At 41.7% G+C, this 27,687-nt stretch overlaps 1 protein-coding gene across 1 annotated transcript in view; it reads left to right on the forward strand.

The window, feature by feature from the left end:
* The window catches only part of ube3d (ubiquitin protein ligase E3D), a 165,084-nt gene extending 140,015 nt beyond the window's left edge, over positions 1–25,069 (forward strand). Inside the window, exon 10 of the mRNA XM_087982339.1 lies at positions 22,028–25,069. Coding sequence (XP_087838465.1) covers positions 22,028–22,051 — 24 coding nt within the window. The 3' untranslated portion in view covers positions 22,052–25,069. The remainder of the gene's footprint in view (positions 1–22,027) is intronic.
* The last annotated feature ends 2,618 nt before the right edge of the window (positions 25,070–27,687 follow it).

The following is a 27,687-nucleotide window of genomic DNA, read 5'->3' on the forward strand; positions in this document are numbered from 1 at the left end:
GCTGTTCAAATTATACAGAGTGTCATTTAGCTTCACAAAACGTCCATATCGCTGTCTGACTCACTATTGAAATGAATTGAATGGTAAGAAGTTGCTGTATCTGCATGATAGCTACAAGTCAAACCCTGCCACAGAAAATTAAGTCTTGTCCATTCCAGTCTCTTGTAATGATGCAGCAACTATTAATGAGTCTCTCTGACATTGAAAACTAGGGGATTACCTTTGCTTCATGTCTTAGTTGTGGGAAACACTTCTAAAAATTGAAATTAATTATTTTACTTTGTTTGTTTCTTTCAAACCATTCTTTCTTTTCACCTCCGTTTCTCATTCTGTACTTTTTTCACAAACTTGAATTTGCACCATCATGTCACTCCTGGCCCTGTCTATTTGTACAGTCTAATGGATTAAGGAGATGCACAATTATTTATCCTGTTTGCTCACGTCCCAGACACCATGCTGCAATATTGTTGCTTTCAGAAGTTTAAGGTGCGAAAATGTTTTCAGGCTGAAAGGTTGCCAGGGCAGGTCTCGTTAATAGCAGACATCATTCGCTTCGCACTGCTATAAAAATTATGGCCAATTGTATCTCACTTCCATGACAAAGGACATGGTGCAAGCTGGACAAAGAGCATTGTTGCTCACTGTTGTTCATGAGCAGTTTCTTCTCAGCTTGGTAACTTATCCTGATGTCGGGCTTATGCCCGAAACGTCAATTCTCCTGCTCCTCGGATGCTGCCTGACTGGCTGTGCTTTTCCAGCACCACACTCTTCGACTCTGATGTCCAGCACCTGCAGTCCTCACTTTCTCCCACCTTATCCTTGCATCAAACTTAATACGGCACTTTCCTTCAAGTGTCCCCCTTGCTAAGAAATCTTAAAGATGTTTGAACTAGGTTTACAACATGTGGAGAGTTTCATATTATTATTCCCTTGGTGAAGACAAATGTGGTCCCTTACAGTTAGAAACAGGAGAATTTATAATTGGGATCAAAGAAATTACTAACCAACTAAATACATACTGTCATATCAATGTGATCTTATTGAATGGCGGACTAGTCTTGAAGGACTGAGTGGCCTATTCTTGTTCCTTATTCACATGTTTGTATGTACTTGACAGGATATCTTAAAGCTGAAGCAAGGCTCGTTGTGAAGCATTGTGAAGCAATGGCATATAGTGACCAGAATTGCACACAGTGCCCAGCTATGACCTAACCAAAGTATGCCCATATCTTTTAAAAAAAACCCCAACAGGTTCATCAAACATGATTTTCTATTCAAAGATCCATGTCACCTTTGCACAATCAGATCATTATTATCCAGGTGTCTAATTTTCAGTTTCCTTATTCTGGATTCTAACAATTTTCCTACTAGGCATGTGAGGCTGTGGATCCCTGACCCCTCTCTCACTTCCTTCTTACGTAGTGGGGTGATATTTTCTGCAGGATTCATTCTGGAATCTTTAGAATTTATGAAGATCATCACCAATGTATCAACCAGCACTACTTTGGTTAGGCCATGGCTGGGGTACTGTGTGCGTTTCTGGTCACTATACGATTGTCCTGGATGGGATTCAAAAGGATGTTGCCTGGCATGGAGTATTTCATAGAGTCAAAGAGATATACAGCTTGGAAACAGGCCCTTCAGTCCAACTTGCCCAAGCCTGCCCAGTTTTCAGAATTGAAACTAGTCCCATTTCCCTGCGTTTGGTCCATATCCCTGCGTGCCAATCCCATCCATGTACCTGTCCAAATGTTTTTGAAATGATAAAATTGTACTCACTCCCACCACTACCTCTGGCAGCTAGTTCCAGACACTCACCATCCTCTGAGTGAAAACAATTGCCTTCAATACTCCAGTATGTAGAATATCAGTTCCTGGAGACTTATCATTTTTTTTCAGCCCTATTACTTTCTCCAGTACTATCTTCTTACTGATATTAATTTCCTTCAACTCTAGGCCCCTTCAATCTCGAGTTCTGGGAGGTTTCCTGTATAGTCCTCGTGAAAACAGACACACAGTAACCAATAGTAATCTTCTCTGCTTTTTCTGTATTCCCCATTATAAATTCTCCAGACTTTCTCTTCAATGGACCCACATTTACTTCAGGCAAACGTTACCTTTTGGTGTACCAATTGCAACTTTTAGAATCTGTTTTTCTTGTTTTTGCTAGATTGCATTCATATTCTCCTTTGCTGTACTACAAAATATTCCCAAGTTCAGTTTTCCTACAGTTTCTGGCAACCTTATTGGCTTTTCTTTTATTCTTATACGATCCTGAATGTCCTTTGTCACCCACAGCCTGACCTTTATCGAGGAGTGTATAGTTGCTGTAAATCATGCAATAGTTCTTTAAGAGTATCTGTTGTGTGTGTATAGTCATGCCTTCTAAAGTAGTTTCTCAATCCACTTCATCCAAATTGTGCCTTCTATTTTCCCTTATTTAAATTGAACTCCCTTGCCTCAGATTGAACAACCTTATTTTCAACATCATCCAAAATGCTATCATGTTGTGGCCATTCATCCCTTTAATGCTCACATGGTTTATTCAGTCAAAATGCAGATTGAAGCCCTCACTTGGAAGGTAGCTGTACTTTTGTATTCTCCAGCAGGACAACAGAAACAAGAATCCAACCGATTTAGGGAAGAAAATCTACAGAACACCTGAGAGAAAGTGAGGATTGCAGATGCTGGAGATCAGAGTCGAGACCGTGGTGCTGGAAAAGCACAGCAGGTCAGGCAGCATCTGAGATGCAGGAGAATTGACGTTTTGGGCAAAAGCATAAGCTTTTCCAGCGCCACATTCTCGACTACAGAACAGCTGAACCTGTCACTCACCACGATAGGTGAGTTGCCCATGCAGAGTATTTTTCTTGACTCCTGATTATTATCATTACCTCACGTTACTATTGCTATATGGTGGCCAGTCATTAAACCTAACCAATGTCTGCTACCCCCTTGCTGTTTCTTAGCTTCATCCAAATCGATTTCGCACAATGTGCTTCTGATCTGAGATCCTTGCTTACTAATGTACCAAAGCCATCCCTCATTATCAACACAACTCCTCCTCCTTTCACTTCTTATCTGTTCTTCCTAAACATCAAATATCCTTCAATAATTCCACTTTTGAAACAACACTTGATGCTCAGATTTTGTTCCCTTGTTTTCTATTCTACCTAGCATCTTTCTGGCTTCCTGTTGCCAACTCTTTCCTTTCAGTCAGGGTTAGCCCTTGACAACTAGTTTAATCTCTTGGAATTCTCCCTGCAAGGATATCAGTCCCAGTCTCATTAAGGTGTAACCCTTCCGGCTTATACAGCTCTCACCTGCCCAGAACTGGTCCCAGTTCCTCATGTCTGATTCCTTCCCTCCTACACCAGTTCTCCAGCCACATGTTTAACCAATCTTTCCTCTTGTCCATATGCTATCTAAAACATGGCATTGGGAGTAATCTGAGATTCTGCTCTTGAGGTCCTGCTTTTTGATTTACTTGCCAGCCTGTCCTGTATATTTCACAGAAGGGTGGATGGTTGGATTCCTAAATATTGCTTGGTTCTCCTTTCTCCCACCCTGTGTGACTTCACTTCTTCTGTGATTAGATTAGATTAGATTCCCTACAGGGTGGAAACAGACCCTTCCGCCCAACAAGTCCACACCGACCCTCCGAAGAGTAGCCCCCCCCACCGACTAATGCAGCTAACAACTATGGACAATTTAGCATAGCCAATTCACCTGACCTGCACATCTTTGGAACAGATCTGGGGACCACACCTTTGGAAGAATGCATTGGCCTCGGAGGGAGTACAACGTGGGTTTTCAAGAGTGAAAGCTGGACTTCAGGATGAAGTTATGAGGCGAGATTATAAAAATTTGGCATGTTTTCTCAGTAATTTAGATGGTCAAAGGGTGATCTGATCAAAGTCTTCAAGATATTAAGGCAGGGAAAGGCAGGTTAGATAAACTATTTCCACTAGTTGAGGGCATAGTCTGAGAATTAGGGCCAGACCATTCAGGAGAGAGTGGCAGGACAGGCTCCAGAGGCCGAATGGCCTGCTCCTGTTCCTGTATTTTTATAATAGTATGCCTACTCTTGGGAAGCCCTCATGTGGAAGGTAGCTGTAGATTTTTTTTTCCCCCAGCATCACAACAGGAAATAAGAATCCTACCAATTTAGGAAAGAAAACCAACAGTCGACCCAGTTCCTAAACTCGGTCCTAAGGTGAGTAGTGCAGTGTATAAACCAAAATACACTGCTTGCTGCACTCTATTTTTGAACCATTCTGTTTAACAAAGCTTTTTTTAAAAATGATTAATTTTCTTGCATTCCTACTTGTCACACAGCCAATGCTATTCTCTGTGGTTGCACTAAGATACTTGTTTCCCTATTATAATTGATGTTGAGAATGTTCCACCTATCTTTATTCCTTTATCCTTGTGGTACCAGTTCCACAACAATTGATCATCTGGGGCTATCTTTGACTGTAGAGTTGGATATTTACTGTAACTTGTTTCTGGGTCACAGAGGCATTTAGCACTGTGCTGAATAAAATGAACAGATGTGACTCTCTGGGTGATTTGGAAGCGAGACTAATTTGTGTTTGAATGGAAGGTTTTTTTAGATAATTAGAAAATATTGAATTTCTCTGTAACCCTCTTGTTCATAATATTTTCTTTCAATAATTTATTGAAAATATGTTTCTAATTCTGTCCATTTGATGAGGGGAGTTATGGCTATGAGCACTTCCTGCGATTTGAAAAATGTTTTTAAAAATCTACTTTTTCATCTCCGTTCAGAAGAAAAGTAAGGTTGGACTTCACATGTTTGCTCCTTTTTTGTCCCCACAAATGGTACAAGATCTAGTTTTTTTCCAGCAGTTTTTGATTTTGTCCCAAGTTCATACTTGTGTATCTTCTCCTCTTTTGTTTAACTCAATAAAATTAAATGTTTTGTTTCTTCATGACAGATATATCTCTTTGAATTAAAATCTTAGTTGGCAATTACATAGCTCAGTGGATTCCCCCACTCACCAAAAGCAGATCTACAAGGTCTCAGGCATTATGTGAGATAGTAATCCTGCTTTAAAAAAAAGCTCTTAGAGGCAATACAGAACAATACAAGCTCTGGAAGGAGGAGGAAGAAATGGGTTTTTTTGTATGAAGCCGTGTTTACCCAGGATATTCAGGGAATGACTCACCTTCTCAAAGTATCCTGACTGAGGAACAGTGTGTATGAAACATCTCTGAACTCTGCCATCTGTTGCAGCCTGAATTGCACTCTCAAGGAATGACAGAGATGGTATAGCCAGAGCCGTGATTTTATATACATCAGGCTTCTCCCAAGAAACAGACAGTATTTGCAGTGCTCATCGTCTATAGTTACTGTTGCAGATAGTCTACTAGCTGAACATCTGGTGGCAACAAGAATTACATGTGGCACCCCATTACCAAGAGATTGTTGACACCTCTTGGCACAGAGAATGCAATGGCTTTGACTGATGTGAGATGAGGACAGTTTGCACTGAGTGCTCCCAAAACGGACTGCCTCACCAATGTGCACGTACCAGGAGAAAGAAAACCCTGGGAACTACAAGGGTAGGCATGGTGGCTCAGTGGTTAGCACCGTTGCCTTGCAGCACCAGGGTCCCAGGTTCGATTCCAATCTCGGGCAACTGTCTGTGTGGAGTTTGCACATTCTCTCCGTGTCTGCATGGGTTTCCACCTGGTGCTCCGGTTTCCTCCCACATTTCAGGTGAACTGGCCATGCTAAATTGCCCATAGTGTTAGGTGCGTTAGTCAGAGGGAAATGGGTCTGGGTGGGTTACTCTATAGAGGGTCAGTGTGGACTAGTTGGGCCGAAGGGCCTGTTTCCACACTGTGGGGAATCTAATCTAAAAAAAACTGTACATGTGGATGTTTGCTGGCCAGGATTGCTGGCTGCAACAAGTAATTATGTGCTAATGTGACAAGACAAAGGCTGCAAACTTCAGCTGCACATTGCCTACTTTTCTGGTGCTTTAGGTGCCATTTTGACTCCAATGTGGCACCCATTGTTTATGAAAATGTCAAGTGCACGTCATCCCAGGTGATATTTTTAAGTGCAGGTACGTGTGCAGGGAAGCATGCAGAGAAGGCGGACTTGTTCTATCTATCTGTCAGCTCTTGATTGTCCTGTAGCACAGATTTGACGTTGGCTCCAATGTTTTGAAGTCTAGTGCTCCAGCTCATCCTGTTTTTTAAATATGTTCAGCTGAAAAAAGGACTTCCCACCAGTTTTTTAAAGGGATTACTAACTGATTTGTTGTTAACTGATTCCTGTGGCTGTTCTTGCTATTGTAGAAGTGTTGGTGGTGTCTAGGTTTTTGTAAAGTTGCTCAACTGTACAGGGCATAATATAACATGTGCTGGAGGACTTTGTCATCCCTTCAAGGAGTTTGCATAGACCACTTGCTTCCATTTAGGAATACAACGCAATGCATTCCACTTGCACATTCACATACATGGGAGAATGAGCAGAGGAAATATAGAGCAGTGCAAACTTCCAGAAGGAGGAGGCGGAAAAGGGTCTTCAGTAAGAAGCCAAACTCCTCCAGGGTTTTCAGGCAACAGAGTACTTTCCTGAACATTTCAGAATGAGGAACAATGAAAGAGATATCTGTGCTCCAATAAGGATGCTGTCACTGAAGGTTGACATGCATTGCAGTCTCAAAGGGGCAAAGATGGCATTGCTAAAGACTGTCCAGATGTCAGTGGCCTTGAACTTGTATGGATCAGGCTCCTTCCAGGCTGTTGATATTTTCAGTGATTGCCATCCATTTTTGCAAAAGGGAAGTCACTGAGGTACTGTATTGCAAAGGAGCGAGGGGGTTGGCTGCTGTATGATGCAGAGTGATAACAACAGCGTGGGTTCAACTCCTGCACTAACTGAGGCTACCATGAAGGATTCTCCTTGTCAACCTCTCTCCTCAGCTGGTGACCTTCAGTTTAGAGCCATTATCCGGCACCTCTGTGATGAGACAACAGCTCTATGATCTGGTAAGACTGTGGCAATTTTACCTTTGCTTGGCTTTTCATTCTGTTGTGCCAGAGAGAAGCTGGTGCAGTGAATGCACAGTTTCAACAGGACTGCCGGTTTCCCCATTGGTTGGCTGCATGTCACTTTCTGGGTACCACGTCAACTCTGAGGCATACTGCAGCAAAAGAAGTTCCATTGCCTTGATATCCAGCTAATTCCTGGCAGAATATCCTGGCGGCAGTCATGAACTCTTCATACTGCGACAGCCAATGTGCCAATTATATTTGAGCTCAAGTCTAAAGGAGTAATAAGGAAGATCTGTTAGAGCAGATTATTATTTTGGTTTCTCTGCCTGGACCACTCTGCATGAACTCTGCAGCACTCAGTGAAAGTCATGGTAGATGGATGTTGAATAATCAGTGCGAGGTACACAGTGCTCATCGTCAGCTATATGGTAACTAGCTAAAGGAGGGAGGTGACAGCCATAATTGCTGCTTTCTGGACAGTGGCTTGTTTAAAGTGATTCCAGTTTTCTGTTCTCCAGCAATACCTCCTCTCTGCTACTGGCCATCATAATCTTTTCTTGGCCCACAAAGCTGGAATAAAAGCAATCGTTAAACAAAAATTCCAAACCCAACTTTATAAAATCCAACACTGACCAATTGCATACCATTGCCAACCAGAAAGGATGATTTGTATTTTTTAAAATGTACTCATGAGATGAAGATGTCACTGCTAGGTCATCAGTTAGGACCCATTTCAAATTGTGCAGAAGGAGGTAACCACATTATAGTGGGCCTGGTCTTACATGGAGGACCAACTAGGTAAAGGATAACAGATTTTCTTTCTGAACAGAGTGCAATGAACAAGAGGGTTTGTTTTACCACAAATAGCAGTAGTCACATAGTCGCCATTAGACTAGTTTCTGTTCCTTTTTTTAAAAATTAAATTCAAATTTCATTATCTGCCCTATTCGGATTTGAACCCATGTAACCCAGAACATTAGCTTGGGTTTTAGTGACATGACTGCTACCACACTGACTATTTCATGACCATTGCATATCTCAAAGCATTTATAGTCAGTGAAATAAATTTGAAGTGTATTCAGTTTTGCAAGGTGGGCAGTCAATTTGTGCAGAACTAGCTCCTAAAAATAGCATGTGATAATGACCAGATAATTATGTCTTTTCTGACATTGATTGAGAAATAATAGTTAGGGCACTGGGGTGAAGTCTCCTGCTCTTCTTCAGAATAGTGCCGTGGGATCGCTTGAATCCACATAAGAGGATTACCAGGATCTCAGTTTAATGCCTCATCCAAGGAATGGCACCTCCAACAGTGCAGCACTCCCTTGGTATTGCACTGAAGTGCCAGCCTCAATTGTTGTGCTCCAATCTTAAAAGGGAGTTGAACCCATAACTTCCAAACTCAGAAGCAATATTGTTGTGCCCTTAGTGCTTGTGTTTTGTCAGCCTTTTCCTGTCGTGGTGCTGCTCTGCGTTCGCACCCTCTGAAGGCTGCTGACCTTCCACTGGGAAACCTGCAGAATGACCTTAAGCAGCTTTGGGTCTATGGGCAGTGCACCATCTCATGTGGAGCAATAATCCTGGCAGGCTGACGATGGGCAACCGCAAGGCCATGGTTGGATTCACAGAAATTGAAGGGATGTATGCTGCCATCTTGAAAAGATAGCAGGTTCATACTGTACAAACTCACTGCCTGTGCAATCTTTTTGAGGGCAGATGACTGGAATGCTGAGAGACACTGCTGCTTTAGGCCCTGATACCTTGCCCCCTGGTGGCTGCAGTCTGAGTTTGCAGTGAGCTCAGTCTGATGTTTATTGGCAGCAAGCTGACTTTGACACTTTTTTTCAATTGTTCTTCCACAAGTTCTGATGTAGGGGCCTGCCCAACACGTCGACTCTCTTGTTCTCCAGATGCTGCCTGTCCTGCTGTGCCTTCTCCAGAGTCACACTTTATTGACTCTTTCATAACAAGTGGGCATCACAGGCTAGAGCTGCACTTGTTGCCCATTCCTCATTGTCCTTGGTGAATTGTTATTCATGAACGGCTATAGTCCATGTGGTGTAGGAGTGCCCACAGTGCAGATAAGAAGAGATGTTTGAATTCCCACAGCAGGGTGCCTTTGACACATGCTGCTGTGGAGCCCAAGTCTGACTCTGCAACACGCTTGGGCCCACCTGTGTGCCAATTGAGTTTGCCATCGTTTTCCAGCTGGAAGGTTTAGACTCCAAACTCTAGGCCAAACCCTGGGCCAATTGGTGCTGGAATCGTCCATACTTGTTTGCAGTGACTCTGGGCATTCTGACTAGCTTGCCCAGGTTCCAAGCGTATTATTAGTAATACTCTTCAACTTCTAAAGGCTGTCATGAGGTGTTCGCACTGCAAAGCCCTCACCTGAATCATTTGCAGCAGAATATACATGTGGCTTCATCCTCCTTTGCTATCTTCGTCCTGCAGGCCCCACTGCAGACCCACTTGTCCCCAGCTTCTCACTGTGTACCTGATCTCGCCTCTAAGCTTCTGCGAAATTATTATTGGAATGAACTCAGCGTGCTGCTTTGCATTAGAAACAAAGCATCCAGGCCATTTGAGCTCCAGTCTGTTTTCAGACATTATTAAATTTTGCTGCCACTTTACTGTAAAGTTGAGAAAGAGGTTTTCATAACAATTTCTGAGGGACTTCTTGAAACTGCACAATTTATCATCTGTTTTCTCACCAGTGAAACGGAGAGATCAGATTTTAATGAAATAGCCACTAACATTAAACCAAATGTTCTGACTCATTAATCAAGCAACTTAAAACAATTGAACAGATGTCCATTGGCTCATTAATTGCAGGGATAAGATAACTTTATAGTAAGTACAGTATTGTTAATAGTTTGACATTTGTGTGTTTGTGAAAACAATATTTTTGAATGGAACAAATTCACAGCTGTATTGTGCTTTTCTGTAGATACGCAAATGCTTTGGATCTACTGAATTCAGGCTCCTTTCACAACAACAAAATAATGAAAAGACGTTCTGCTTTTTGTGCCCCATCTCTTCCAATGGATGGTGTATAATTTGTCGGAGCATGGATTTCCTTCATGATTAAATAAACTGAGAAATAGTGACGCCAGTGCCAGTGTTGCATCCCTCTTTGGAATTAAGGCAAGAATTGAGAGGGATTCTGTTAAACACATGTGAATTAAAAATATTAAGGCAGTAAGAGATTAAGGGGGAGAGGTGGTACGGCTAGGGAGTAGTTAGCTCAGTTAGCTGGACGGCTGGTTTGCAATCCAGAGTGATGTCAGTACTTTGGATTCCATTCCTGCTGCAGCTGAGGTTCCATGAAGGCTTGTCTTTCTCGACCCCTCCCCTCGCCTGAGGTGTGGTGACCCTCAAGTTAAACCAACAGTCGTCTCTCTGTGATGAGATAGCAGTCCTATGGTCTGGTCAGACTATGGTGACTTTACCTTTACTTTAATGAAATCCGATCATGAGGAGCTTTGCTTTATTGATGACTCCCTTGCCAGAGGTCATGAGAAAATGCTGTTTTTGCGAAATAGTTGGAAAACTAAGATCCTGTTCCAGTTGGCTTCCACAGCACAAAAACTTCTTCCCATCGAATAAAATCAATGGCATAATCCTGGAACACGTGGATGATTTTCTGTATCTCCGGAGTGACAAAATTTATCATTACCTCCAGTGTGCCAACCCAACCTTTGGTCAATTAAGGAAAAGAGAGCCAAGATCACAAATCCAAGCCTAATGTGATGGTTTACTGGGCAGCAGCGCTCCCTCTGCTCTTGTATGTTTCTGAGAGTTGGACTAAAGCAGTAGGCACCTCAGCGTGCTGGAGAAGTGCCATCAGTGGTACCTTTGCAAGAAAAATGGTCCAGAAGTGGAGTCCTCTACCAACGTGACCAGCATTGAGGTGTTAGCTATTCAAAACCAACTCCACTGTGTGTGACATGTCATTTGTACGCCTGACACCAGACTCCTCAAGTAAATGCTTTACTTAGATCTCGGTTGTGACAGGGTCTTTCTGGAGGACAACGGAAATGCTTTAGGGATGTCCTCAAATTGTACCTGAAATAATCAAATATTCCTACTGACTCATGGGAGCTCCTGGCTTGTGACAGACCAATTTGGAGAATTGTTATTGAGAAAACCATTGCGCATATTGAAAGATATTGTTGTGGAAACTCGGAGGCAAAGTCAAGGTATTAGAGAAAACCCACTAACAAACCATCATCAGACCCATCATCTGCCCCGCAGATACCAGAGTCTGGAGATTGAACGTAGGTTCTGAGCTGGCTGATAAGACCAATCAAACCTGAATGGAAGTATTTTATCCTGAATCCTGAGGCATGTCTTAAGAAGAACAGGAATATTAAGAATAGGGTCAAACCATTCAACCTTTGAAGCTCATTCAGACATTTCACTAAATCATGGTGGATATATGCCTTTCTGCTCCATTTACCTAACCTTGTTTCATCTTTCTTAATATCCTTAACTAAAACTATCTATCCCCATCTTACAAGTACTTATTTTGTATCTGTGATGTATATCATCCACACAACAAGAACAAAGCTGTAAAGAGCAAGATATAAAGTCACATTATGTTGTTTGTGTTACAGACCCAATTATTTCTTTATGTATGTTTGATATGATAGACTGAAGTATCCTGGCCCTGTTAAATTAGTCAAAGTGATGCTTTGTTTGAATTTTACTAATTAAGGCTGGTTTAATGGACACTATAGGTAATCCATGGATTATTTGAAAAGGTCTGTTACTTAAATTGAGTTAAACCTGATGAAAGTTCTGATTCACATTATAGTCAAGAATATTGCCTTTTGTTGATCTCAAAGAGATAAAACATACTTGTCTATTAACAGTTGTCAAAATTATTAAACAAACTCTAGTTTTATGAAGGTAGGTTACTGAGCATTTGTACTTTGACCAATTTCATCAGGAGCTGCAAATTTTGTTAATGTTCATATTCATATATGACAACCATTTTTAAGCAATCCCATTTTAATCAGATAATGGCACCAGTTAAAATGATGCTTTGCAATCTTCATGTTGTAACTTGAGTGCAGTAACTAATCATATCTGATATATTACATATGAAAAGATTTTTGAATTGAAGTCTTTGTGTAGTAATGAGAGAAATAAGAATTGCACGATTGGACTAGTCCAATGTTCATTTAACTCTCAGGGATGATTATTTACAGTAAGGTGGCCTAATTACTTACTCTTCAAGCAGGAAGACCTCTATTTGTGCTGAGGGAAGTTTCACACCTTTCTTTTCCCAAAACAGTCACAGTGTACCAAACTCCAATCCAATGGTGTCTCACTGTTGGTGCTAATCATAAAGTGGATTGGCCTATCAGCAGGTCACTGTATCCAAATTAATTGGATGAGCAAACCTTCTTCATCAAATGGCAAGATAAGGGATACAGTTTGAAAAGATTTTGGTTTGCTCTTCACAAGGCATTCTCCAAGATTCCGGACCTTACTTGGAACAATCAAAGAATGGCCTACCAACGGGGAATACTCTTTCAGAAAAATATGCTTATAGCAAAGCAAGCAATAACGCATTGGAGTGACTACAGCAGAATGTTCATTTCATAGTCCAATTAAGATGTCATATTTTCACAAAAGCCGAGTGAAATAATTTTGAACGATATATTCCTACTCTATAGAACAGCTACATTCATTATGATTTTGGGTGACAGAGAGTATAAGAGGTTGGAAGCTCATATTAGGATTAAATAGGATACCAAGGTTGGGAAGCATTCAGCCTAAGATTGGAGGGGGAATGGAATCAGTGCTAGGAAATATCAGTTTGTGCATGGTACCTCAAGTTTGACCTATTTAGTCTCAAATCAGCACCTTCTCTGCCCACAGTGCCACTCTGCACTGGTGGCATGCTTTGACATTCGCAGTTCTACCTTTCCCTGGATGAATTTATTACATTTTCTCAAGACACAGCTAGTCATCCAACAGATTCTAATTTCCTAAGGAGGCTCCGTGTCCTGGTAAATCAGGAAAAGTTACTATAGAATCTGCCCTTCATTTTCACCGAACTTATAAATAACCTTAGGCATTGTATGGTAATGTGAAGTGCCATATTTATGATCTGAGGTGAGTTTCTGCTTTTTTTTTTCGTTCAGTTCAGTAAAAATGAAAACTGTGTATTTTGGAGGACGCTAGAGTCAACTTTAGAAGTCAGTAACAGTATAATCACAGCTAAATTCAGTGCCATCAGCAGAACTTAATAACATTGTGTGCATTGGCATTTTAATTACCAGTAAGACAAAAAGATTTGTTGGTAAGTTACATTCAGATACGATATTTCCTTTGGGTATAAGCTCATTTACTTGTAACCGAAAAAAGCAACAGCAGCCATTTCACTCCATTTTTGTTGTTTTAATAGGTCACAGCTCCTACGTAAGTCGGATTCACAACTGTTCTGCAGGTTAATAACTTTGGCTTGTTCTGGGCATATTGCAGCACTACTGTTTGAATAATTTATTTTGTCAGAAAAGTGTTTAGAATATATATTGAGACAAATATGAATTGAGAGTGTAGGCTATATGTAATAGTGCAGTGTAAAAGCTGCTAAAGTAGCTATCTTGACTATCCTTATGAAGTGGCAATAAATGAGAAAAGGAAGCCATTAGTCAATGTTCACACTGTTAATAAAAGCAAAATACTGCGGAGGTCTAGCAGCATCTGTGGAGAGAGAGACTTGAAATGGTAACTCTGAACTGGACCTTATGTTTTGTTGGCTAAATCTGAGTTGCATTGAATTTTTTTGAAGGGTTTTCAACCTGAGGCCTCATGGGTTTACTCACTGTACTTTGCCAAGTTTACCACATTTATAACCAACCACACCCCATGGCGTGTCTCATGTCCACCCCATCTTACCGGGAGTCATTCCCAGAACAACTCAGCATTCAGTCTATATCATCCAAGACCAGCACTCAGTATGCCTATGCCATCTTTGAAAAATTGACATACATAAGGCCAAATGTTAGCAATCTGCCATTGTCCCTCACCAGCAATGTCATGTCGAGCAAAATCACAATGCCCACTTCATAGGCTAACACTGCCTCACACATACAGTCTTTTTCCTCCCCATGCTTGCTTTTTAGCCACTAGGCCACATTCTTGACCTGTCCATTCTGTCAGAACACCCTCTAGGTCTAGTGCTACCCAACCCCCAATGCTACAGTTGACACACGTCTAGTCAGTGTCCAGTTGGGGAACATCACGTACAGGCAAGCAATTGGATACATACAAATTTGAATTTACAGAAAATGAAAGGGAATACAATAACCAAAACTAATAGAGGCTACAAATTGGATTTCAGCATCATGACTGCAGATTAATTTACAAACCTTGACAGCTCTATCCTATTGGAAGTGGGTGTCTCTCTGGCCTGTAATGCTGATGCAGCTGAGCTCCGTCATGGACAATGACAGCTTCCTCCTCCTCAGTGTCTTGGGACATGGAATACTGCGCATATTTTCCAAGTTCCTCAACATCTGTCCCATCGCTATGCTACCTGCTTCAGTTGTGCAGAGCATAGCACACCAGAATGATGTACACACTCAATCTAGACTGTATTGGAGGGCACACCTCCCAGACTGGTCCAAACAGCAGAACCTCATATTCAGCAGCCCTTTACTGTGCTCCATGACAGCCCAGGTCAAAATACAGTTGTCATTGTACCCCTGTGCCCCACATTGATCAGGAGTTGTGCAATGGTAACATGAGCCATGGTCACATTGTGTAGCGCTTGTCCCGCAGTAACCGGCCTTGTATCTCAAATGCTCCAGATACAAGACAGTGCTCCAAGATGTAGGAGTCCTGGCAGCTGTTAGGGTATTGGGCACACACCTCCAAGAAATGGCAACGTGAATAAACATTATTGGAAGGGAACCCTTTTTAATGAATTCCACAGCACCCTCTCTGTGTCACTTGTGTATAGTCAATGGCACCTTGCACTATGAAGATCCCAGCTCTGAATCCTATTGCCCTGGGCTGCTACACTGACCCTCATCATGGGGAAATGAAATTAACTGGTGTGATCTTTCACAAATGATATTAACCACTGCCATCAATACAGACCATTGAAACATTTACATGATAGATGAATAGGTGTTGTGCACACTTAGACACTGATCAAATTGTGGTTCCCATTTAACCAACATTGGGCTTTTGTAGCATCATTACTGCTCACTTCCTCCTTATTAAGATGCCGGGTTCAATTTACAAGCAGCAGTAACATTTTGCAAATTGCCTTTGACCAGCATTTGACTCCTAAGCATCCTTACCCTGCTGTACAGTACTGTAAATGGGCAATTAATTGATTGCAAATTCAATGTAACAGTGTTCAGCAAAGCCTGTACAGGACCCTCTCGAATTCTCCTGAAAGATAGCTGACAGACTTCCAGGACAAAACTTGCCCCAGACCTCTGACCGACTGAACCGGTAGGAAGACTAGTCCCCACCAGTTCTGATGTAGCCATTTGGTTGAAAGAATGTGCAGTGTGTTTGCTACACAGACAGCTGGCACGTTCTGTAGGTGCTAAATGCCATACAGCAGAAATCCCCTTGCCCCCGCCAAAAAAAAACCGGTGAACAACGAACATTGTTAACGTTTGATCCATATCCTCCCTTCCTTCTCTGGTTCTCAGTAGTATGCTTTGAGTAATAATGAGACATGCTGTGAAGGAACAAACTTTAATGTTACAGCAAGGTAATTGATCAGTACAAAACAGTAGCTTCAGGCTTCATTTTCTATTCAGCTCTCTCAGAAACTGTGGAAAACCATTCTCCGAGATATGCCTTCAATTCAAAAATGTCCTCTGTAAGTAGGAGCTCATGATTTATGTGGTTGCAGATCCTCTCAGGAACTGCTCAATTGTGTAAACAGTCATGATTGTTTACTTTCAATGAACTAAAATTCATAATCTATCAAATCTCCGATTCTTTCAAGAATAGTTATTGACAGATTACTTAATTAAACATCCACGCTGTGCCGTGGTTAATTGGTCAGCTCCTTGAATGTTTATTTTACTAGTGACTAACATGCCATCAATCATGATCAATGTTGTCCTGGTCACTTATTTCATTGCACCGATATTTTTGGTGAATAATCAGACATTTGAGCAAAAAAAGATACTTTTTTTTCTCATTAGAATACCAGAGTTCTTCCATTTAACCTTGAAGAGCCTATTGCTGTAACAGCAGTCATTGTTTGATTATTATCATAACTCTTCAACCTGCCCAACAAATATTTACATCATGTAAATCCTGGTAAAAATCACCTTGGAAAGAAGAAACACCTTCAATTTGAATAGAAGAACCATTGTGTTCCATCACTACTCGAAGGGGTAATTGAAATTGAACTGGACCAACCGTACAAACAGAGGCTGGCTGCACTGTTGCGATGAATCACTTGTTGACCCCTTGGAGCCTCTGGCATTGTCTGTGAAGTCAGAATCTGGAGTGTGTTGCAATACTTGTTCACAGAATGCACTATACTTTCTTTGATAAGTTTCCTGTGACCCCACACAGCTAAATAGGAAAGAATGCAGGAGTAATCTGTCACCTACTTAATGGAGCTCTTTGAGGAAGTGACCAAGTTGATAGATGAAGGAAGGGCTGTTGATGTCATATACATGGACTTTAGTAAGGTGTTTGATAAGAGTCCCCATGGTAGACTAATGGAGAAAGTGAAGTCACATGGTGTGCAGAGTGTTCTAGCTAGGCAGATAAAAAACTGGTTGAGCAACAGGAGACAGAGTAGTAGTTGAAGGGAGTTTCTTGAAATGGAGAAAGGTGACCAGTGGTGTTCCACAGGGGTCAGTGTTGGGGCCACTGTTGTTTGTATTATACATAAATGATCGAGAAGAGGGCACTGTTGGTATGATCAGCCAGTTTGCAGATGACACGAACATTGGTGGAGTAGCAGAAAGCATAAGGGACTGGCAGAGAATACAGGAGGATATAAATAGACTGGAGAGTTGGGCAGAAAAGGGACAGATGGTTTTCAATCCAGAAAAATGTGAGGTAATGCATTTAGGCAAAACTAATTCTAGAGCGAATTATACAATGAATGGAAGAGCCTTGGGAAAGGTTGATGGGCAGAGAGATCTGGGAGTGCAGGTCCATTGTACTCTGAAGGTTGCTGCACAGGTGGATAGAGTGATCAAGAAGGCATATAGTATGCTTGCCTTCATTGGACGGGATATTGAGTATAAGAGCTGGCAAGCCATGTTAAAATTGTATAAGATATTGGTTCGGCCACATTTAGAATACTGTGTCCAGTTCTGGTCACCACATTACCAAAAGGACGTGAATGCTTTGGAGAGGGTGCAGAGAAGATTTACAAGGATGTTGCCTGATATGGAAGGTGCTAGCTATGAAGAAAGGTTGAGTAGGTTAGGTTTATTTTCATTAGAAAAAAGGAGATTGAGGAGGGACCTGATTGAGGTTTTCAAAATCATGAAGGGTATAGACAGGGTGGATAGAGACAAGCTTTTTCCCAGGGTGAAGGATTCAATAACGAGAGGTCATGCTTTCAAGGTGAGAGGGGAAAGTTTAAGGGGGATACACGTGGTAAGTACTTCACACAGACGGTGGTGGGCGTTTGGAACGCGTTGCCAGCAGAGGTGGTAGAGGCAGGCATGGTAGATTCATTTAAGATGCGTCTGGATAAATGCGTCTGGTGGGGAGCAGAGGGATACAGATGCTTAGGAATTGAGCGACATGTTCAGACAGTACATTTGGATCGGCTCAGGCTTGGAGGGCCGAAGGGCCTGTTCCTGGGCTGTAAATTTTCTTTGTTTTTGTTCTTTGTTCAAGTTGAAAGAACTTTGTCCAGATATATTAGTGTTACTCATGAACTCCATTGAATCCATATTTCCCTCCTAGTCTCCCACATTGGTGACTTGAAAGGACATCATGGTTGCTTCATTACTGTGGGCTGGAAGTCTCTACCACACACTAAACAACAATGGTGCAAGGAGAATGCCCACTCCTCCAGATCAGATAAGATAGCTTGCAAGTCACAAGATTGATGCATGTCCAGAAAACTCAACACAGTTTAATTCATCTTTTGAAAAAGATCCATTAGTTACCCCATTGTGGTATCAACTGCTTCTTAAATGAATCAAGATTTTACACCTTTACCACTGTATTAGAATAGCCATTTCCATGTTCCATATGTTCTATGAGGAAGTTTACTAACATCAATCTGCCTTTTGTTATTTTGAACTTATGCCCTTTTAGTTTAAACTGTTTAAATTAGAAGGATAATTTTCTGTTTACCTTTTCTTATACCACATATCACAGTATGTACCTTTGACCATGCACTCCACAGTGCATAAAGCTGGTATAGCATTAACAGTGTGTTTGATATCTAGCAAGACCTCCCAAGTATTCATTGACCCTTTCACATGAAATCCAGAATCTCTCAATGTGACAAATGTCAGCTTTCCAGTACTTGAGAATGGATGCAGTTCGTCAATCCTGTTTTGTTTTGCACACGAGGATATGCATTGCATTTATGTAAAAGGTGTTCATTTTATTTTGGTTGCGGGTATTTCAGGAGGTCATAAAGTTCATGTGCTTGAGATGATTTAGTGATTAGTCATGATGTGGAGGAGCCAGCGTTGGATTGGGGTGGACGAATTTAAAAATCACGCAACACCAGGTTATAGTCTAACAAGTTTATTTGGGAGCACTAGCTTTCGAAAGTGCTTTCAAATAAACCTGTTGGACTATAACCAGGTAATGTGTGATTTTTAACTTAGTGATTATTGTTACACTAATTTTCACTGTTGACTCTGTTACTACTTTCTTCCCCAAATGACCATTCTTCAGATGAGAGCTTGAGTAGAGACTGTTAGCTATTTGACATGTAAAAGCACCAAAGTTATTTTTCCCAGCTATTCATTCTACACACATGCACTTTCCAGTACAGGTCACTGCTTACTCAGTGGTGGAAGGATCTTGGGTGATGCATAACGTCAACAATAGCTATTCCATCACAAATCAAAAATCTTGTGACTTGCAAGCTATCTTATCTGATCTGGAGATGTTTTGGGTCAGGCTCTTATACCTTGGTCTGTTCTAGGTGTTTCACAAAAGGAGGTCAAAGTTCCCTGCCACTACTTGAAGGCCATGGCTCCTTGACTCTGCAAGACCAGTGTATATTCTGAGATGATGAAGAGCATTATTTCTGGAATTGCTATGAAGTGTCCATTTGCTGTAATTCGTTTTGCATTATAAAAGCACCTTTCTTTGGTTTAGGTATATTTAAATATGCTAGGGGGACTTGTGGAGATTCATGCAGCAGAATAATATGCATCATATTAGTATTGTAAATCTTTCCACTAGTAAGACTTTTCAAGAAGACATCTTTAATACATTGAATTCAGTACAAGGATGCTATTTCAAGTGCACTAAAAACTGCTTAAGCTATGATAAGTGATTATAAAAGTGTTCACATTTACTTGCAGTACATGTTATTTCTCTAGTTGCTGCTGTAATCGTTGATTTTGATGACAAAGGTGACCTGTATTTGTCATATAATGGCACTGTGACAAATAGCTGCTGTTTTATTGCAAGAATATGTAATTAAATGCCTTCAGTTTGCTTGCAATTACAGACTTTGACTTCTGGATGGGGCTGTGGTGTGGATTTGTCAGCATTCTCAACTCCGCTGCCATTTTGCTTTGTTTTCCAGACTTGCAAAATTTCATCTTGAAACCTCTTACTGGTGCTTTCTTGCTTTTTAAAAAAAATCAGAACAGCTGATTTGAAAATGTTTTAATGTTTTTGTATTACATCATAGCACCACTGTGACCCTCTTTCTCACACGGGAATGAACCTTCCCTTATGGAAGCTTCCTTGAGCCTAGCTCTAACCATGAAAAAAACCTCTGCTTTCATCCTTTCGCTCTTCCAACCTGCTTTTGTCAGTTCTGTGAGGAGTGGGAGCTGCTGCTGGAGTTTTCCTCAAGGCTGCAGGAGGTATTTTTACAGCTGGCAGGCTTCAACAGGGCCAGGGGGCTGAGTTTGTGAAGTTTAGGTAAGATTCCCTACAGTGTGGAAACAGGCCCTTCAGCCCAACAAGTCCACACCGACCCTCCGAAGAGTAACCCACCCAGACCCAGATTAATGTACCTAACACTACGGGGCAATTTAGCATGGCCAATTCACCTGACCTGCACACCATTGGACTGTGGGAGGAAACCGGAGCACCCGGAGGAAACCCACGCAGACACGGGGAGAATGTGTAAACTCCACACAGACAGTTGCCCAAGGCTGGAATCGAACCCGGGACCCTGGTGCTGTGAGGCAGCAGCGCTAACCACTGAGCCACCGTGCCGCCCTAGAGTTCTGGCAGGTTGATAGGTGAATGTCAGGGTAGAGTTTGAATTGAATGGGGGGCACGTTAAGGAGAGAGCCCTATGCCTACCCCCATTAGCCCAAGCAAGGAAAACCTTTCAAGGTGGCCGCCTGCTATGGGGCCTCATTGCTGCCAGTTTAATCCTGGCAGGAGAATGTAGCCCTTAAGTCAACATTGATTGCTCTCTTAAGGATTTTAAGAGGCTCCACCCTTTCACCCTCCTCCTCCCCTGCGCACCCTCCTTCCCCCCCCAACTCGCCACCACCACCCGCCACCACTACTTTCCTTCTTATCCCACCCCATCCTTCCCCCTCCTCACTACCTCACTCCATCCTTCCCCTCTCCACACTATCCTTCCCCTCACCCCATGCTCCCCCCACCCCATTCTTCCCCCCTCAACCCCTCCTTCTCCCCCTCCCCCATCCTCATCCCATCCTCCCCCTCACCCCATCCTTCTCTCCCCATCCCAACCTCCCTCTCACACCCTTTCTCCCTCCACCCCATCCTCCCCCCTCACCCCCCTTCTCCCCCCACCCTATCCTTCTCTCCCCAACCCATCCTCCCCCCTCTCCCCCTCTCCCCCCTCACCCCATCCTTCTCTCCCCATATCATCCTCCCCCTCACTCCATCCTCCCCCCTCACCCCATCCTCCCCCCTCAGCCCCTCCTTCCCCTCCCCACACCATCTTTCCCTCCCCACACCATCCTTCCCTCCACACACCATCCTTACTCCCCCACCCCAACCTCCCTCCTTACCCCATCCTCCCCATCCCCATCCTTCCCCCCACAACATCCTTCCCCTCCCCTACACCATCCTTCTCCACCCCTATACCATCCTTCCCCTTCCCCACATCATTCTTCTCCCCCCCACACCATTCTTCTCCCCCCCACACCATCCTTCTCCCCCCACATCATCCTTCTCCCCCCACACCATCCTTCTACCCTCCCACCATTCTTCTACCCCCCCAACATTCTTCTCCCCACCCACCATTCTTCTCCCCACCCCACACCATCCTTCTCCCCCCACCATCCTTCTCCCCCCACCATTCTTCTCCCCCCCACACCATCCTTCTACCCCCCACCATCCCGCTTCCCCCCAACCATTCTTCTCCCCCCCCCACCATTCTTCTCCCTCCACACCATCCTTCTCCCCACCCACACCATCCCTCTACCCCCCCCCACCATCCCTCTACCCCCCACATCATCCCTCTACCCCCCACACCATCCTTTCCCCCCCCCACACCATCCTTCTCCCCCCCACACCATCCCTCCGACCCCACACCATCCTTCTCCCCCGCCACACCATCCTTCTCCCCCCCCTACACCATCCTTCTCCACCCCCTACACCATCCTTCTCCACCCCCACACCATCCCTCTACCCCCATACCATCCTTCTCCCCCCCCCCACCACCATCCTTTCCCCCTGCCCACCATCCCTCTCCTCCTCCCCACACCTCCATAAAACTGTACAGTAGAAGAATGTATAATACAATCTGTGTTTGTCATCTTACTTAAGCTGTTTAGATCTGTAGATATGAAAATGCTTCATGTGCTTAATATTTTCTCTCCTCCTCTTGCAGGTAGCATTTTTGAAACTGGATTGATCGTAGTCGTTACCAGTTTGGAGGAGCCCTTGCATTAGGAAAAATAACAGACTTTCCAACTGTGAAATAATTAGAGAATGATGAAGATCGGTTTACAAAGTACTGTTTATTAAAACGTGAATGTCATATAACATGCCATTTAATCATCCTTCATGAGGGAAATATAATGTCAGCAGGCAGTGCCCCTTCAAGATAAAATATAACTTCCAGTTTTTTACCAGGGTGATCAACAATCCCTAAATCACTTACCAGAATAAATCTCTGAATCCCACTGAAACTAGTAAAGTTTAGTTAGGAATACTTCTTCTCTGAAACATTTACATGATATCAAAATCACTGCTAAACTGCATATTGTAATATGATTAAGTTGATTCAGTAATCCATTTAAGTGAAGTATCATCAGCTGTGACCTTTCCAAAATATTTCTTATCCTCCTGGGAAATAATTTGCATTTATATATCACCTGAAACGCAATAAAGCATGTCAAGGTGCCTTGCAGTAGCATAATAGAGGAAATTGTGACATTGATTCACAGAATGGGTTCTTTTGGTAGATATCCAAAATCTTTCTCAAAAAGGTAGGCTTTAAGGAACATCTTAAATAGGAGAATAGGGAGCAGGATATATTTGTTAAAAATTCTAGAGTGTATTAAACATTAATTTTATGATACATTACAATTTAATTACAGCAAACTTTGTTTTAACCAGTACACTTTGAGCTGACACTCTTGATAAAACAGACTCACTGAATGTCCACTTTATAGAACAGATGTCTTTTGTTCAGAGGTTGATAAACTTAATGGAGTTATCTTACAATATGAACTAGCGATGGAATAAGTTTGATGCATAACAACCCTTAGCATAAAATTATTATTTAACATTATGGACTTAATAATTGAGATTGTTAGCTAAAGGGAATTAATATTTCCTATTTGTGAGTATGTGAACAAAGATTTTAATGGTAGGTTTGTTCATAAGGAAAATCTAAACATGGTTGTACATTGTGCATTATATACACTGCATGTCTAATCTGTTTTCAGCTTAATCCTGGCCAAAACCTCAGCCTGGGAAAGTGTTAAAGAAAGAAGTACCAAAGTGAGATGTTGTGAAAAGCATTGGTTAATAGTCTATTTGTCTTTTTATCCTCCTTGATTTTTAAAATTTAAATATTTCTGTTTATATGATGTGTTGCTGTCTGCAGTGAGGATTGGAAGATGGGATTGTGAATTTATAGCAGTAAATTATGGCTGTTTATCCATCAGTTGTGATCTTTTACTTGTGCCAGTTAGTTCACCTCCCTTGCACTTGAGCCTTTATTAAAGGACTTATTTGGCCATCGACACAGCAAGAGATTGAGGCCCCTTGCAATTCACCATTTCAACTTCAAGTCAAGTCTCTAATCATATCTTAGGCATAGAAGTAAACATTCTGTGCTCGTTTCCACAAAAAATAAAACATAGTCTTTTTAACATATAATGTGTTTAATTTTCAATTTATAATAAATCAAACAATAATCAACAGAGCTTCTGATACATTGCAGAATGCCCTATCCAACCATGGTGGGGAAAAGAAAATAAACATCTATAGCCAATTTAGGGAAAGGGCTGAGAAATGCTCTCTAATTTCCTTAGATAATTATATAACCCAATTCTTAATGCACAAAGTATTTACCTAATAGTGCACAGTCTAAAACCCTCATTGCCTCCCCACATGTCAAAGTAGTCTTTTCCCAAAGTTCCTCTTCTCCATAACCTTTAATGGTTACTGCTGTGCTGTATAAGCAGATTTCAAGTCGTCTTGATCAAGTTTAATTGGATTTATTTCCACTGAATGCTCACTACTGCACTTGGCCAAGCCTCCAGTGTCTCTAAATTTGTACTTAATCTAAAATTTCCAAGAGCGTTTTATTTGTACCAGCTGAAAAATTGTGAATGCTTTCAGATTCCATTAATGCTAACGACAGCGTCATTTATGATAGACTTCGGTCCCGGTGCTGAACCCTTTGAAACTCTGGTCTTGACCTTGTGCAACATAGATCCACTTCACTTACTGATAACCCCTCTGTGTAAAGATTGAAACCAGTTACCTCTCCGGACAGTAACTGACTACCAATCCCATAAAGTGCATTATTGGAAAAATTCACCGCACATGATACTTCAATAAAGATTTTCGGGAAATCAAAGCACTTTATGTAACAACTACAAGACAGCCATCCTACAGTGATTTGTAAATTCTCTGATAGAATTCAGATCAGTTAGTGAAGGGAGACTCCATTGAAAAATTGGTTTGTTTTACTCGCTCCTTAGAAAATGATAACAATTTAAATCATGCAGTTAAATATATTCTATATTCTGCCAGTCGAACAAGAGCAGAATTGTGGCGTTAAAAATAATATGGATTTAGTCAGTCAACGCTGAATGAAGTGGATGTGCATGGAATTAGATGAATTTTCACCATGGACATGCCAAACCCGAACTGACACATTGAAAGTGACATTGAAAGTATTGAAGCATTCACGATCCTGGATTTTATGAACAGTAAAAAGCAAAGAACTGAAGCTTTAGAAAATACTGTTTCAGCTTCAGTTGGAGTATTGCATCCAATTCTTAGAATATTTTCGGAAGGGCATGACGGCATTGCTGAAAGTTCTGGAAAGACTTCCAGGAAATGTTTGCAAAGACGAGAGACTTCATTTACAGAGACAGATCGATGCTGTTGGGACTGTTGACTTTTTAGAAATGCGGAGACAATATTTGGCAGAATAATTGAAAAAGAAAGTGCCATCCTTACCTGGTCTGGCTGTCACGTGACTCCAGACCCGTGGCAATATAGTTGACTCTTAACTGCCCCCTGGGCATTAACGGATAGGCAATAAATCCTAGCCTGGCCAGCAATACCGACATTCCATGAATGAATTTAAAAAATGCTAATAATACTGTATGATTTATTAACAACTCTTGCTATCTGTCTTGCCATACTTAATAAATTATGCAATTACACAGGTCTGGTTCTGCCTGAACACCTATTTTGAATAGTATCCTATATTTATACAGTCTTTCCATGTTCTTTGTACCAAAGTGTACCACGTCACCCATCCACTCCATCAACAAGTCAATTTTTAAAAAAAAATTAAAAAGCACTTCCCACCTCAAAAGAGATATTAGGGGCTTATACCTGACATCTCATCTCTCCTGCTCCTCAGATGCTGCCTGACCTGACCATCTATAATTAATTTATGAGAGGTCCTTCAGGAAGTAAAAAGTAACATGGACATGGGGAAACAGTAGATGTGATATACTTGGATTTTCAAAGGTATTTGATAAGGTGCTACATCAAATGTCGCTGTACAAAATAAGAGCTCATGGTGTTGGGACTAACAAAGGATAGAAGATTAGTTGACTAACAGGAAGCAGGGTGAAAGAATAAATGGATCATTTATAGGTTGGCAAGCTATTACTAGGGAAATGCCACCGGGATCAGTGCAGGTACCTCCATTATTTATAGTCTGTACCTGTAATTGGATGAAGAAACCAAATGTATAAAAACTAAATTTATTGATGGGACAAAGAAAGGTAGGAAAGTAAATTGTTGGGTACTTGTAATGACACATGCCTTGTAGTTTATGAACACCTCTAACTATTTACACTGCTACAATATCACAGAATTAGCACATAGTATAGGTTCTGTGATTAACGTTACTGTACAATAGATGCACATAGCTGACTAACTGAACCCATTCAATTGACTGACTCCATGATTAAAGAAAAGGCAGATACATTTAGAGCTGAATGTCACATTCTGTTAAGTCATGTCATCTTGATGGTGCAGGCCTTTCTGGTCTGCAATACTGCAACAAAGACGGCAACAAAAACTGATTTATCCAGAACCTTTAGACTTAACGGTGTGACACATTTGCAGCAATCTTCAGCCAGAAGTTCCAAATGGATGATTCATCTCAGTCACCTCCAATGCTCCCCAGCATCACTGACATCAGTCTGCAGCCAACTTGATTCACTTTATATGACATCAAGTAACAATTGGAGACATTGAAAAAGCTATTGGGTCCTGACAACATTCCAGCAATAGTACTGAAGACTTGTGCTCTAGAATTTGTCGTTTCCCTAGCCAAGGTCTTCCAGTATAGTTACAACACTGGAATCTACCTGACAATGTGTAAAATTGCCCAGGTATGTCCTGTACACAAAAAAGCAGGACAAATCCAATTCTTACCCCCTCAGTGTACTCCTGAACATCAGTAAAGTAATGGAAGGTATCATTAACAGTGCCATCAAGCAGCACTTGCTCAGCAATAACCTGCTCAGTGATGCCTGGTTTGGGTTCAAACATGGACAAAAGAGCTGAATTCCAGAGGTGAGCTGAGAATGACAGCCCTTGATATTAAGGCTGCATTTGACTGAGTGTGGCATCAAGGAGCTCTGGAAAGCTGGATTCAATGGATATTGGGGGCAAACTCTCCACTGCTTAGAATCATATTTGGCACAAAGCAAGCTGGTTGTGGTTATTGAAGGTCAGCCATCCCAGCTCCAGGTCATCACTGCAGGAGTTCCTTAGGGTAGTGTCCCAGACCCAACCATATTCAGCTGCTTCATCAATGACCTTACCTTCATCAGAAGTGGGAATGTTCACCAATTATTATACAATGTTCAGCACCATTCACATCTCCTCAGATGCTGAAGGAGTTTGTGTTCAAATACAGCAAGATCTGGACAATATCTAGGCTTGGGCTTAAAAGTGACAAGTAATATTTGTGCCACAAATTACCATCTCCAATATGAGACAATCTAATCACTGCCCCTTGAAATTCATGGTGTTACCATCACTGAATTCCCCACTGTCAACATCCTGGGGTTCACAATTGATGAGCAACTCAACTGGACTTAGTGGCTACAAGGGCAGGTCATACATATCATAACCACGTGTCACATTATGCACAGAAAATATGGGGTTAGAATCTGCTGTTAAAATAACTGAGAATTTGTTTTTATTTGTTCATGTAATGTGGGTGCCACTGGCTAAGCCAGTATTTATTGTCCAAGATGGGTTTTTGCAACAATCGATAGTAGTTGCACAGTTGCCATTAGACTAACTTTTTACATTATAGTAAATTAGAAGATAGGAGCAGGAGTAGTCCATTCGGCCCTTTGAGCATGCTGCACCATTGAAAATGATCATGGCTGATCATCCAACTCTACCCTGTTCCCATTTTCTTCCCATACCTTTTTATCTCTTTAACCCATGTCCTCAGAGCATTAGACTGGAGTTCTGGACTACGATTATATCAACATTTCCAATATGTCATAACCTCCCTTTATACAATGGGCCTTTCATTTATTTATGTGCAAATGCTGCAGCAACTTCATGCAAGGGAAAAAATGTGTTATGTTTAAATCTCTAAAATTTACACTGTTCAGGTTACTGTTACCTTCACAAAAGCAGCATCCAGTGTGGCTTGTGTTTTAATGTGATGTAAATCATGCACCTGATCTCATGAATCTGATGTCAGTGAGAAAGAAAATGTCAGTCTAGAGTGAACACAGTGCACTGGAGTGCTGCATTTTATGGCCTACAATCTCATTGATCTGTGTAAAGTAAAGGAATGTTACAGCATGTGAGGAG

The sequence above is a fragment of the Chiloscyllium plagiosum genome, unplaced genomic scaffold (genome assembly GCF_037043375.1).
Source record: "Chiloscyllium plagiosum isolate Xiang-an unplaced genomic scaffold, Cpla_swu_hap1 HiC_scaffold_3, whole genome shotgun sequence".
NCBI classification, from domain to species: Eukaryota; Metazoa; Chordata; class Chondrichthyes; order Orectolobiformes; family Hemiscylliidae; genus Chiloscyllium; species Chiloscyllium plagiosum.